Genomic DNA, 15,572 nt, shown 5'->3' with positions numbered 1-15,572 from the left:
CAAATAAGTCCTCATTTCCTCTACTCCTTATCTTTCATTCAATTGTATTTATTTATCTCTTCAGTGTCACACATGCACTTAGATGTGTAGCTTTGAAGCACTTGATATTCACCCCACCCTCAGTCCTACAGCACTTAAATACATATCTGTAATTATGTTGTCTTTCTCCCTCTCTGAACTGTGAGCCCCTAGTGGGAAGGAAACATAGCTACCAATTCTGTTATATTGTACCCTTCCAAGCACTTAGTAAAGTGCTCTGCACAAAGTCAGTGCTCAATAAATGTCACTGACTGATTTTTTCCACTTACCCCATCAATGTAGAGAAGCACTGTGGCCTAAGTGGAAAAGCAACAGGATTGGCGAACAGAAGACCTGAGTTCTAACTCCAGATCCACCATTTCCTGCTCTGTGACTCTGGGTAAGTCATTTAACTTTGTCTCAGTTTCCTCACCTTTAAAATGGGCATTCAATACTTTTCTCTCTCTCCTCATTAGATTGTGAGCTCCATGTGTAACAAGGAGTGTGCCTTAGTAGAAGCAGAGTGGCTCAAAGGAAAGAGCATGGGCTTTGGAGTCAGAAGTCATGGTTTAAAATCCCAACTCTGCCAATTGTCAGCTGTGTGACTTTGGGCAAGTCACTTAACTTCTCTGTGCCTCAGTTACCTCATCTGTAAAATGGGCATGAAGACTGTGAGCCCCCTCTGGGACAACCTGATTACCTTGTAACCTCCCCAGCGTTTAGAACAGTGCTTTGCACATAGTGCTTAATAAATGCCATCATTATTATTATTATATGACTGTATGCACCCCAGGTCTTAATAACAGTGCTTGACATATAGTAAAAACTTAGTATTCATGCTAGTAATGATAGTATCCATTATTATTAACAATAAAACATAGGGTCTATGTTTAGAGTTGATGCAGGGTTCAAAAATCCTGTACCAAACTTCAAAAACTGGCCCTTGCCCACTTTAGTGACACCACCTCTGGACCACCCATTCACCCCTGGCACATCCAGAATGATACCCATCCAGGGGCTCTCCATATCCCAGAGCAATTCCCTTTCAGTGAAAAACAATTATCTTCTGCCTCTAGCCTTGAGATGGAGTGGAGGCTGGTTTTGCAGTTCAGGGATCCTCCCTGGAGGTCCCAAGTCTGAAATGGAGTCTGAATTCTGACTGCTCTGGGTGGTGGGGTAATATTCATGGTAACCCTTCAAACAGATCTCTGAGCCCGTTGTTGGGTAGGGACCGTCTCTATATGTTGCCGACTTGTACTTCCCAAGCGCTTAGTATAGTGCTCCGCACAAAGTAAGCACTCAATAAATACGATTGAATGAATGAATGAATGGGGCAGGCTCCAGACCAGAGGGATCTCCCAAGTCTGCTTTGTTCCTGTCTTGAACCCACAAGCTGTGCATGTCCAGTGTAGGGGGACATTTTGCTGGGCAGAGTGTAGAACTGACTGTGGGAACACTAGATTTTAGTGCTAGCCATTTTTGTTATTGTCTCTCATAATTCACCCCAAGATCAGCTAGATTTTTTGTGATTAAACTTCTCCTTGGGAATTAGCTAGGAAACTTTGGGCCACCAGAGCACTACTGAAAGGTTAGTCATAGCAAACTGATAAATGGTGACGCTCCACTAGCCTGACAAGTTTACCGTACCTCCTAAAACATTGGTTAGTCACGGCTAATCCGCACAGTGAGAAGAACACCTGCCAGCTTTGACCTACCACACAGCTTCTTATTTGAGTCCATTTAATTCAATCATTAATTTGGTACACCTACTCCTCCATAGGATTTTAATGATTCCAGGGGAGCCTAAGAGGATGAAAATCAAAACAGGAAGGCTAGAATGTTCTCTAGGAGTGTACCAGGCAGAATGTAGTGCCCACAAGGTATCAACGTTCAGATCAGACTGCAGACCTACGGAGGAACTGTCGAGTCCAAGCCCTTTCATGGCTGTGAGACCCAGCCATGGGTCTGGGTCCCACTTCCAAAGAACCCACTTCCAAATTATAGAGCAGTTTCTGGCAAGATCACAAACAATGAAGTCCTGGAACACAGTCCCACCCAACAGCAGCGTGGTCTAGTGGAAAGAACACAGGCCTGGCAGTCAGAGCTCTAACTAATCCTAGCTCCTCCACTTTTTCTACCTGTGATCTTGGACAAGTCACTTAACTCCTCTGTGCCTCAGTTGCTTCATCTGTACAATGGGGATTAAAACTGTGAGCACCATGTGGGACAGGGACTGTGTCTGACCTGATTAGCTTGTATCTACCCCAGCGCTTAGTATAGTGCCTGGCATGTAATAAGAACTTAACAAATAACATTAATATAAAAACCAGCATAGAAGCAATAGTCATAATACTCATGGGAGGGAAGGGGGTGGGAAGAGACCATCAAAGCAACTTTTCCTAGGGTGAGTCATGTGAGTAGAATGGATGCCTGGGGGATACCAAATACCTGCGTTAGGAGAACTGAATTAGGATTTAAAATAAGCAGGGTGGACAGATGAAACATTTGAAAGGCACAGTGAAACACAATATCAAATGGTGCATAACAGAGGGCAACTGAGAGGGAATAGCAGAAGATGGATTTGCCTAACATATATAACAATTAGTTGGGGTGACTAATTAGACCAGAGACTTTGGGAAATTCTTGCCATTAAGAGGGGAAAATGAAAAGGGCATTGGGCACTTTGGGTAGTAAATACAACCGAGCACCAAGGAATGGTCTTTTATTGGCACACGATGCTGGAGGGATTTTCTTGTCACTCCTGAGTCTAAGTTGTCACAGTCAGATGCACCAGTGAAAACTGCACCATCAAAGAGTGACATTTTTGAAACTCAAGAATAGCTCTCCTACACCTTGTCTCCCCAATAGCCATCTCAGTGAAATAATGTGAAAGGTCAATATGTGACGCTCTGAAGAGAAATAATCTGGGGGATAGATGGCTTTTTCAGAGTTGAATCTTGTCTTTTTTTTAGGGGAAACATTTGCATCATCAAAGACATGAGATTTGAGTATGAAATTCACAGGCATTTTTCTTCTCTGAACAGACTGATTTTATGACGTTATTTCACCTAGGAGATCTTTTAATTGATATAATTTGGCCAAATAAAGTCTGCTGTTTGAGGTTGATATCAAAGAGTTGCTGTTTGGCATTTGGTTGCATCCTGTTACTAAGATACAGAACCAAATGTCGCAACCTGTTGTGCTCCAATTAGAAAATGAACATGCCCAGTGAAAGATGGAATGCCAGATTTTAAAACTGAGATGGATTCCTGCCTATGAGCTCATATTCAGCTTCTAACACTGTCTGGATATTATTAGACCAGCCACATTGAGCGTTAAGTGCACACTTCTCTGACAAGGTTACATGTTAGTCTAAAGTCTCATTCTAGTGGAGCTGATCTCATTGCAGTGAACCCATTACCTCAACCACCAACCCCACCCCAAAAATTATTGTTTGGGTCAGCTCCCAAGGAGTGGTATTGAGCAAAATGAAATATTCAGGGCAAAATTCTCAAGGTTACTCAATGGAATGAGGCAATTCTGATGTAAGGCAGGAGTCATGGTCTTAACTCACTTTCCAAGTTTTGCATGAGACGCAAATGCTGGTTTTAAGCCTGTTGAGATTCTTTTCCCTGCCACTGTACTGGCAAATCAGTAGAGCTGTGTGTCTTTTTTTTTCTATCAAGGTTCTTTCCTTTTAGATGGATGTTACTATTAGGGTACACCAATAATAATTTTATTGAAATTAAATCTCGGCAGTCCAGCATTACCTTCAAATGCTGGTGCTTTAGCTTTTCTTCTTCTACTTTCAGGCGCTTCTGTGAGATTTCTTCTTGCAATTTCCTCTTGTCCTGCAATGGAAAAAACTCCATCATTCACTTGACAATGTACTTGGATATCTCACCCTGCCAGCGATGTCATTCTTTGTGGAGAAAAGAAAGCCAACTGTGTGTTACTGGGATGGGGAGGAAGCTGGGCTCTACTCTAGGGACTCATATTTCAAGATAAACAGATGAAGAAAAATAAGAAAAAGGGGACGAAGCATTAAAATTTAGGGATACAGTGCTAGTTCTTTTTATATTTTAATAAAATTTTATTTTTTTTGTCATTTCTGGTCTATGGAAATGACCTGATGTAGAACAACTTCATGGGAAAAAAGAGTTTTGAGATATCTCAAGATAGAGCAGCAACTTAATAATAAAATATACATATCGGGTAAAAGAGCCGGATGGATCACAGATAGATAAAAGGGAACTGTTAAACTAAAGGTCTATAGTACGGGATAATATGGAGAGAAGTCAAAATATTTCAGATACCCTAGATTTCTGTCAAATGCATTCTAGATACTTGTGCCTGCTCTGACAGGGCTTATGAATTGTAAAAATCTTGATAGGAGGGAATAATTGCCTGCCTCTGTCTTCATTGCCTCTGATCTCTCAATAAAGAACGTCAATTGTTTGAGTATAGAGGTGGAGAGATCTTTTGAGCACACATAGTAACATGATATACAATACATTGTGTACTGGGCAACAATTTTTTCCCTACGTCAGGCTAATAATAATAATGATGATATTTGCTAAGTGCTTACTCCATTTTAAGGACTGTTCTAAGTGCAGGGGTTGGACACAGTCTCTGTCTCACGTGGAGCTCACAGCCTTAATTCCCACTTTACAGATGAGGTAACTGAGGCTCAGAGAAGTTAAAAGACTTGCACAAGGTCACCCAGAAGACCAGGGGGGGACCGGGATTAGAACCAAGCTCCTTCTGACTCTTAGGCCTGTGCTCCATCCAGTTGGCCATAAATGTTTGAAGTCGTTCAGTTGGTCATGTTAATAACTACCATTACTAACATTACCGCTCTACCCACACTCTCTGAACATCATCTGTGTGCAAAAATAATATTTGATAAGCTAGATTGACCTCACCACAGAAAATACAATGATTAGAATGTAAAAACTCCATTTCAAGACTTCTCCTGGAGATGGAATTCTTCTATACAGAAGTAATGGCTTGGGTTTCTTGGTTCGTCAATCAATCAAAGCTCTGTACTAAGTGCATGGGAGAGCACAATATAACATTGTTGGCATATTGATAACTTTAAATAGTTTGTTACTAGCTTGTTTTATCTTTCATTCTCCCATTATAAACAAACTCAACAGCTTTATAGTTTCTTCATTTCCCGACTCCCCACTGCTCTTTCCCCTGCAAAAAAGATTGCACTTGTAAAAGCCAAGGCCCAAAATGTTAATGCAGTCCTCACCATGCATAATCTAATGGGACTGTATCCCTTGGATATTTTCATGTATATTGTCTTTCGCTTGGGCTGATGATTACATGTTGATGGTCACAAGTTGCTACCGTAGTACAGTGTAGCTAACAGTACTCCATGCAACATGTACAGTGAGAGGTGCCATGAAGTAAATATTGTACCAATGCAAGCTGCCAGGGTATCTGTGTTTGAATTTCATCCTACTCACAATTATCTCTGGGAATGCAGGACTGGCTTGGCAAAGATAAGCAAGATACTCTAGTAATACACAAGCATCATTTAAACCAGGGGATTCAATTTCCACTGGAATTGGTGGATTAAAAAAAATTGAGAGTTCATGAATTCAGCTTTCTAGTATGCACTAGTAAAAACTGTTTATTGTTTCATCCCATTTTCATCAGTGCTTTCTGCATTCCTTAATGCAATAGTGAAGACGCATCTCTTGAAAGTGTTAGGGGCCTGAAGTTCAGTACTACTACTGATAACAATAATAATAATAGCATTTTTATTAAGTGCTTACTATGTGCAGAGCACTGTTCTAAGTGCTGGGGAGGTTACAAGGTTGTCCCACGTGGGGCTCACAGTCTTAATCCCCATTTTACAGATGAGGGAACTGAGGCACAGAGAAGTTAAGTGACTTGCCCAAAGTCTCACAGCTGACAAGTGGCAGAGCCGGGATTTGAACCCATGACCTCTGACTCCAAAGCCTATGCTCTTTCCACCAAACCACACTGCTTAACACTAGTAGCTTAGTTCTAGTTTTAATATTGATTATTAAAATTTGACTAAGCTCTCGTTTTTCCCAGGCTATGGTTTCTTGCTAACATTCATAGGGGTAGGAACTGTTAGTAATGCAACTGTTAGTAATGTAGAGAAGCAGCATGGCTCAGTGGAAAGAGCACTGGCTTGGGAGTCAGAGATCAGAGGTTCTCATCCCGGCTCTGCCACTTGTCAGCTGTGTGACTTTGGGCAAATCACTTAACTTCTCTGTGCCTCAGTTACATCATCTGTAAAATGGGGATTATGACTGTGAACCCTACGTGGGACAACCTGATTACCTTGTATATCCCCCAGCGCTTAGAACAGTGCTTGGCATATAGAAAGCACTGAACAAATACTACCATTATTATTATTAATGCATTCATTCATTCAATTGTATTTATTGAGCGCTTACTGTGTGCAGAGCACCGTACTAAGCGCTTGGAAAGTACAAGTTGGCAACATATGGAGATGGTTGCTACCCAACAATGGGATCACAGTCTAGAAGGGGGAGACAGACAACAAAACAAAACAAGTAGACAGGTGTCAAAACCGTCAGAATAAATAGAATTATAGCTATATGCATATTATTAATAACATAGAATAGTAAATATGTACAAGTAAAATAAATAGAGTAATAAATATGTACAAATATATACAAGTGCTGCAGAGAGGGGAAGGAGGGAGGGCAGAGGGAGGAGGAGAGTAAAAAGTGGGCTATATACATGTGTGCTGTGAGGATGGGAGAGAGGATTCATGAAGAGAGCAAATCACGGTGACGCAGAGTTCCAGGCCAGAGGGAGGTTGTGGGCTTTGGGTCAGCAGTGAGATAGATGAGATCAAGGTCCATTGAGTAGGTTGGAATTAGAGGGGCAAAGTGAGCATTCTGGGTTACAGTAGGAAATCAGTGAGGTAAGATAGATGGAGACAAAGTGATTGGGTGCTCTAAAACTGAGGGTAAAGAGTTTCTCTTTGATGAGGAGGTGGATGGGCTATCACTGGAGGTTCTTGAGAAGTGGGAAAACATGGACTGAATTTTTTTTAGATGTAGTAATGAAGAAGTTAAATAACAAACCTTGTGGAGAGGGAATATGTGACTTCATTTTTCTTTTTTTCCTTAACACCAAATGCTGTGCTAAGGAAATGCCAAGGGAGTGCTCAGTGAATGCTGCTACTCCTACTACAACAATCATTCTTTGAGAGTTTGGGCCTTATTGCAAAAGTCACACAATTTTGAAGGTGACATTAATGTGAATTTGAAGAGACTTAATATAACCTCACCAGTAATTGATATATATTACCCGCTAAATAATCTTCTTCTTGAATTTCATTTTGAGAAGCATTGTGGCTGAAACAGTGGGAGGTCTAGAAAAAACTATTTTCACCCAGGCTTTTGTGGTGATTTTTTAGCATTCATTTAACATTCAAGAATTCATTAAGATAATTCTTGTCTGCCCCATCTTTTACAAAGTAACATTATCATTTTACGACACACTGGAAAATACTCCCCAATATCCAAAGACTGGTTTCCTTAAAGAACAATCAAATTCACAACTGGGTGGAGCACTTGTTTGGAAAATAGAAAGAATAAAGCAGTCTAATTGTTGGCTTTCCAAATGAATGGGCCAGGTGGACTAATCTGGACATACTGTAGGATAAAATATCCAGAAGTTGGCTTGAAAATCCTCATGCTGGACTGCCTTGTTTAGAAGACAGGGGTTTGAAAAGCACTTAAGTACATATCTGTAATTTTTTTATATCAATGTCTCTCTCCCCCTCTAGACTGTGAGATCATTGTGGTTGGGGAATGTATCTGTTATATTATGTTGTAATCTCCCAAGTGCTTAGAACAGTGTTCTGCACACAGGGAAGAAGCAAGGTGTAATGGGTAGAGCACAGGCCTGGGAGGGAGTCAGAAGGTCATAGGTTCTAATCCTGGCTCTGCCACTTGTCTGCTGTGTGACCTTGGGCAAGTCACTTCACTTCTCTGTGCCTTAGTTACCTCATCTGCAAAATGGGGATTGAGACTGTGAGCCCCATGTGGGACAAGGATTGTGTCCAACCCAATTTCCTTGATTCCACCTAGCGCTTAGTACAGTGCCTGGCACATAGTAAGCACTTAACAAATACCAGAATTATTATTATTATTATTATTGTTACAGTAAGTGTTCAATAAATATGATTGATTAATTTTAAGAGAAAACTCCTTTTATGATAACTGCTAGTAGTTTGAGATAACTGTAACTTGTTCTGAGGTTATATCTTACCACGAATGGTTGGCTGTTTTTTTTTAAATGGTGACACTCTTTTACATTCTGTCCTACAATTCCATCTTCCCTGGGGAATTGGTCTTCCTGGAAGCAGTGACCATTAAAATGGGTAACAGTAGTGAACATTGAAATAACGGAGAAGCAGCATGTCTCAGTGGAAAGAGCACGGGCTTTGGAGTCAGAGGTCATGGGTTCAAATCCCAGCTCCATCAATTGTCAGCTGTGTGTCTCTGGGCAAGTCACTTAACTACTCTGTGCCTCAGTTACCTCATCTGTAAAATGGGGATTAAGACTATGAGCCCCACGTGGGACAACCTGATCACCTTCTAATGTCCCCAGGGCTTAGAACAGTGCTTTGCACATAGTAAGCACTTAATAAATGCCATTATTATTATTATTTTTATTAACAATAAGGAAGCAGCACGGCCTAGTGGATAAAGCAGAGGCCGGAGAGCCTGAGGACCTGGGTTCTAGTCCCAGCTCCACATTTACCTGTTTTGTGACTTCGGGTAAGTTATTTAACTTCTCTAGGCTTCACTTTCGCCAACTGCAAAATAAGATTCAATACCTGTTCTTCCTCCTACTTAGACTGTGAGACCCATGTGAAACAGGGACTGTAACCGGCCTGCTTAACTTACATCTACCCCAGTGCTTAGAACAATATTTGATACAGAGTAAGCACTTAACCAAGGCTCAGCACGGGCTTGGGGGTCAGAGGTCATGGGTTCAAATCCCGGCTCTGCCAATTGTCAGCTGTGTGACTTTGGGCAAGTCACTTAACTTCTCTGTGCCTCAGTAACCTCATCTGTAAAATGGGGATGAAGACTGTGAGCCCCACGTGGGACAACCTGATTACCTTGGATCCCCCCCAATGCTGGCCGGGTCCGAGCAACACTGAAGGGCTTGGAGTCAGAAGACGTGGGTTCTAAAGGTGGCACGTGACCATCACTCTACTCTCCAAGTCCAGGGTCAGGGCTCAGCAGGGCACCTATTAAAGTCCCTGTACTAGCCCCATCAGGATCACCTTGCTCTGGTTGGAATAGGGTGGATAAAGCAGATAGGGATATAGGGAATATGGAAAAAGAAAAAAATAAAACTTAGGAACATAACTTAGTTTCTGTTTTATTTTTCTCTTAATACATTCTTTTGAGACTTCCTGAATGTGCCATCTCTGGATTTTTCCATGGCTTCCCCACCCCCGCAACATTTTCCTCCCTATCTACTGCTACCTGAACCCAACTTCCCTGGTTACAAGAACATAGGTCCCTCTTCCTTTCTCTGCCCAGTTAGACAAGACTGTGAGCCCGTTGTTGGGTAGGGACCATCTCTATATGTTGCCAGCTTGTACTTCCCAAGTGCTTAGTACAGTGCTCTGCACACAGTAAGCACTCAATAAATACACTTGAATGAATGAATGAATGTGTATCGGGTGCTTTTAATTCCCTTCAGAGTTTCATCTAAAAGGATTCTGGATCAGCTAGTCTGTCCAGCCTTGGATTCCTCCTGGCTTTAAACAGTGCAGTTTTCTTTATAAACAGCGTTTCCTAATGTCACCATAGGAATGGCCATAACACAATGCACTCATTGTCTGAGAAGGACTTGTAGGGAACATGGGTTTATGGAGGACTGTGTGTATATTCCTGAAGGAGCTGACTTTCTCCCACACATGTGGTCTTGTTCTTGGAATGGCATTCACTTCCGGGTGGGCGGCTTGGTTTCTTCTGCCTAAATGACCCCTTTAATGTTAATAGAATTAAATCTCAGGAGGGAAAGTGCCAGATTGTGACCCCTAAAGTCCCCAGGCCGCACAAGGTGCCCTCTTCAAACTTAGTAATATTGAATAGTGAAAGTCACCATATCAGGTTCTATTCATCACATATTTACTTTGTCCATAGAAATATGAGGTGGTATGAAACTTTTCAGAAACTTGCTTGGCATTAATTGGATCAGATTCTTATCATCCTGAAGCAGCAGTGCACACTTCCCTCCTCTAATGCCAACCTATTCACTGTACTTCAATGTCATATGTGTCACTGCCGACTCCTTGCCCGTGTCCTCTCCCTGGCCTGGACTTCCCTCCCCCTTCATATCGGACAGACCACCACTCTCTTTATCTTCAAAACCCTATTGAAATCGTACCTCCTGCAAGAGACCTTCTCTGACTTGGCCCTCCCTTCTCTGTCACCTATGCACTTGGGTCCGTACTCCTTAAGCTTTTTGACACTCACCCCACCAACATCCCCATGCTATGTACATTCATTCAATCATATTTATTGAGCACTTACTGTGTGCAGAGCACTGTACTAAGTGCTTCCTTATCCTCTGCTTTTTCCTCTATCTGTAATTTATTTTAATGTCTGTCTCCCAAACTAGATTGTAAGATCCTGAAGGAAAGGGATTGTATTTACCAACTCTATTGTATTGTGCTCTCCTAAGAGACCACTGTGGTACAATGTTCCACACACAAGAAGCATTTAGTAACTACCATTAATTGATAGGTTAAACTACATAGCAGGTAAGTTTGTCTTCAGAAATCTTTCAGTGAAAACAATAAAATTTGCATTAGCACTAACATGCTCTTTGCAGGAATAGTAGGAGCACACTTTAAAATGATCCAATATTTCATTATGGGACAGGTTTATTTATTAGGGGGAAGGGAGGAAATATGAACATGAATGGTTTGTATATTGTACCGTGTATGCCAGCTATTGGCTTAAAGACTCAGCACTCAGTAGTTTTGAGGGATACAAAGGTGATCACAGTTATGAGATAGGGGAGCATGCACCTCCCTATGGAGAATGCCTATTGCCTTTAAGTTTAATCAGAAGTAGAGATTTAAAGATATGAAAAATTACCTAGTGATTGTATTTGCAGAGATCCGCTAAGTGGTTTCTAATGGAATCTGGTCATACTAATGTTAGAGTCATTCTCTCACGGAGAGGCCCATAAAGAAGCATTTATTACGGAAAACATTCAATAATCCAGCATCTGGAAGACCTGCCGTGCACTTGCTTTCTTATCTGCTCTCAGAGCAACAAGATTCTTTCTAGTTTTTTGCTCATTCAAATCCTCCATTGGGTGCTTGTAGTTAGTTTAACCCAGCACCGAACATTTCTTTGGCCTCAGACCTATCTGTTAACCTCTACAATTATGGGAAGTAAAGGAGTAAGGATTGTGAAGCACTTACTATATCCTGAGCACTTTACTAAGCAGTGGGGTAAATGATTAATCAGGTCCCACACAGAGCTCACAGAGTAAGTATGAGAGAGAACATGGATGCACTCCCATTTTGCAGGTGAGGAAATTGAGGCACCGAGAAGTCAAAAGACTTGTCCAAGATCACATATCAGGCAAGTGGTGGAACAGAGATTAGAACCCAAGTCCTCTGACTCCTAAGTCGGTGTTCTTTCCACTAAGCCACACTGCTCCCCAGGATTTACCCAGGAGTTGAGACGTGCATTTCAAAATCAATCAAATGAAAGGGCTAATTGTTTCAGCAGCGGAAACATTTTATTTAATTAAGAGGAGGAAATCTTTGGAAAGAAGAAATTGAACCCCCACCAACACAAATAGAAGGAAATAAAGTGACCTTTAGACAACAGCTGTAATACATGAGACCCTAGCCAAAAACAACAGAAAGAACTTGTGTTCTGACCCCTTAAAGCAGGACAGCTGAAATTGTCACAGATTACAAAGCACACAAAAGCCTTCTCAAGTGTTATGAGGGAGAGAAAGTAGTCAAATGCAGTTGTGGTATTTAGGCTTATTAAAATCATAGACTACTGGGATATTTCAACTTGGTCTGTGTTCTCTTGGTTCTGGTCCATTGTTCAAACAATTGAATTGAAGTTGTTCATTTCTCCCTGATGGCACTGGTTGATTATCATACCACTATGAAAACCTCTATAAGAACCTCTTCAACGACCAAAAGAGTTAGTTAAAAAAATCACTGAAAAAACAGTTTTTACCCAGCAGTACCTAAGTGTTCAGAGTTTCTTTTAAACTCATTTCTCTTTTGGCAGCAACCAAATGCAGAGAATTGTGGGTGTTAATTTACAAAGATCTTGTGAACTACTAGAATTAAGCCAATGATAAATGATTCCCTACAGCCTTTCTACTTGAGATCCCAGCCCAACTTTTAAATGAAATCAAATTATTTAAGGAAAGTACTGCATACCCATTTTGCTTTGATTCTTTCTGAAAATGACCTAAAAATACTCCTTGTTTTCTTCAGAGAAATAGTGAAAATATTTCTCCCACACCCCTTTGGGCACGACATTCTTTTCAAGTCTTCTGAAAACCGATATCCTGGAATTCAAATGACTGCTTTTACTTTCTTTCTCCTGCTTATCCCTAACCTTCAAATATACAGAAACAGTTTTAATCTGGAGAGTTCTTTTGGGACTCCACCTAATAGAAGAAAAAGTCTCAGGTGTCTTGTTCGTTTGCTTTCTACCTTTCCTCCCTGTAACACCGTGTGCTTCGATTCACTTGTTGAGATAAGGTTTTTTGACCCAGTGCCCTTTAAAATATATTCGGTTGTGAAGCAAGGTTTCATTTTTAGCAGGTAAGCTTAGACTGGAATCTGCCTTGAAAAAGCTGTCGAAAACCAAAAGCCAGGAATAAACTACAGAAATTAGGAAAAGCAGTATTAGGGCTCTAGCTAAGGTACTGAAAGCCCCAGGATTGTGGGAGTTAAAAGGTCCAGGACACATATGCCAAAGCCGCTACCCATAGCCATATAGCTAGCAGCTCTGTTTTCCCACTTAAGGAACAATGGTTACTTTCAGCCCATGTTAACCCACTTCTGTAAGCATTCCCCTTCATAAGTTAAAACTGTAAACACTTACTGTTATGGCCTGGAGTCTTTCCTTCACCAGCTCAGCTTCTTCCATTCTAGATCTCAAGGACGAGCAGAGCAGTAAAGGAAATGCAAAGTCACCATAAGCAACAGAGCTCCTCCAGGGAGTGGTGGTAGGGAAACAGAAGAGCTGTGAGTGATCGCCTCTTAATTCCACAGTGGAGAAGGGGAAAATTCCTGCCTTGTCAGGAGCGTCTCTGAACAGATGAACAGATCGGCACCGACAGACGCGTGTAATGAGTGTTTGCTCGAGAGGCAGACACCTAGTGCTAGCACGAGTTGACTGACAAGTTTGATCAGCAGAGCCCAAGCCTCTTTCCTTCAGATGCTGCCAGCCCTTTGTTATAATGTGCCAGTTAACAAGCCCCCCCAGCCCCCCGGTTTCTCATTAACTATTCCTTCCCCAGTTCATTTTTCCCAGGCTTGAGACACACACCCATACCATGGATTGGGCGTTTTGCTTAGTAGACCCTTTGTAATACTGACCTTGCGGTATTTTTGTAATGTTAGGAGCAAATATCACTGCTTCCCTGAGCTTTCATCTTCTAGCATTTATTCTGCACAATTGTCCCTTGGTAGGGGCACAGAACCCAAGTCAGTGCTCATGATGAATTTTATTTTTTAATCATCAAGGGCTGATTCCTATATATTTTTTTAGTAGTATACTTATTTTAGCAACTCTGTCATCGGGATATATATGGTGCTAACATGAATTCATTAGGGAGCTGGCACACCACCAATTTTTAGTGAGATTTGAACTTGTTGTGCCACTGTCTGACATTTTTCACCATAGACTTTAAGAGCTCAGATTCCTCTTGGAACAGATTCAGAGATGACAGTCTCTGCTTCAGGGATGGTTTAACCACCCCAGTTATCACAGGGGTGGGGGCAGGGGCATGGAAGCCTCATTATTACTAATGATGGCATTTGTTAAGTACTTACTATGTGCAAAGCACTGTTTGAAGTGCTGGGAGAGATACAAGGTAATCAGGTTGTCCCACGTAGGGCTCACAGTATTAATCCCCATTTTACAGATGAGGTAACTGAGATACTGAGGCACAGAGAAGTTAAATGACTTGTCCAAAGTCACACAGCTGACAAGTGGCGGAGTGGGGATTAGAACCCATGACCTCTGGCTCCCAAACCCGGGCTCTTTCCCACTGGCCACGCTGCTCCGTATTACAAAATGAGATTAGGAATTGACTCTAGTTAGTCTGAGAAATTTCTTATGAGTACTTTCCTTCCCCAGATGGCAAATTCACAGAAAATTGTGGGCTAAAGTGTAATCCAAATAGCTTAAAATTGTGCCTATACTCTGGTTTTCACGCACACACCCCACCCAGCCCCCACCACATTGCCCATTAAAGAATAGTTGAAGTAACATCTTAATTATTACCTACTTATATTTTGGCATAGTTTTAATCTCTACTACATCCCCCACTCATTTTATAGAGTTATTAGTGCAACCAAACTTGGAAACACTTGTTCATTTTGCTTTCCATTTGGCTGGGGTAGGATAACAGATTTTGCTTGAGAGATGATTCAGTTTTTAAAAAGTCTTAAATTCTTGATCCCCGAACCTGCGAAAGCAACCAGATTTGGAAATTCAGCAGTAGGGCAATAACTCTTCACTTTCCTCATAGCTTCAGATTCCCATGTTAAATCTGAGCACTTTTCTTTTCCTGCCTTGATTACTGTATTAGCCTTCTTGCTGACCTCCTTGGCTCCTGTCTTTCCCCAGTTGCCCAGGTAACTTTTCTGCAAAAATGTCAGTCCAAGTTTCCACATTCCTCAAGAATCTATAGTGGTTGCACATCCACCTCCATGTCAAACAGAAACTCCTTGCCATCAGCTTTAAAGCACTCAGTTACCTTGTCCCCTCCTACCTCTCCTTGCTGCTCTCTTACTACAGTCCAGCCCTCTCATTCCACTCCTCTACTGCCAACCTACTCCCTATACCTAGATCCTGTCTAATGCTCCACTGACCTTCTGGCCATGTCCTGCTTCTGTCCTGGAATGCCCTCCCACTTCAAATCCAACAGAAAATTTCTCTCCCCACCTTCAAAGCCTTATTGATGGCATATCACCTCAAAGAGGCCTTCCCTGACTAAACCCTCATTTCCTCTTTTCCCACTCCCTTCTGCATTGCCCTGGCTTGCTCCCTTTATTCACCCTTTCCTCCCCCATCCCCACTGCACTTAAACACATATTTTAATTCATTTATATTAACACCTATTTCAGCTTCTAAACTGAAAGCTTGTTGCGGTCAGGGAATGTGTCTGTTATATTGTTGTGTTGTACTTTCCCAAGTGCTTAGTACAGTGCCCTGCACACAGTAAACACTCAAAAAATACAATTGATTCTGATACTTAAACATTTGGATTAAGTCTGGGTC

General features: G+C 41.6%; 1 protein-coding gene across 1 annotated transcript in view; it reads right to left on the bottom strand.

The window, feature by feature from the left end:
- The window catches only part of PALMD (palmdelphin), a 56,399-nt gene extending 42,959 nt beyond the window's left edge, over positions 1-13,440 (bottom strand). The window contains exons 1-2 of the mRNA XM_038745969.1: positions 13,167-13,440; positions 3,789-3,869 (exon numbers count right to left, since the gene is read on the bottom strand). Of these exons, the coding sequence (XP_038601897.1) occupies positions 3,789-3,869; positions 13,167-13,211 (126 nt within the window). The 5' untranslated portion in view covers positions 13,212-13,440. The remainder of the gene's footprint in view (positions 1-3,788; positions 3,870-13,166) is intronic.
- Positions 13,441-15,572: the final 2,132 nt, after the last annotated feature.

The sequence above is a fragment of the Tachyglossus aculeatus genome, chromosome 4, assembly GCF_015852505.1.
Source record: "Tachyglossus aculeatus isolate mTacAcu1 chromosome 4, mTacAcu1.pri, whole genome shotgun sequence".
Classification (NCBI taxonomy): Eukaryota; Metazoa; Chordata; class Mammalia; order Monotremata; family Tachyglossidae; genus Tachyglossus; species Tachyglossus aculeatus.
The sequence above is the reverse complement of the archived record's forward strand: the minus strand, read 5'-3'. Positions and strand labels throughout refer to the sequence as shown.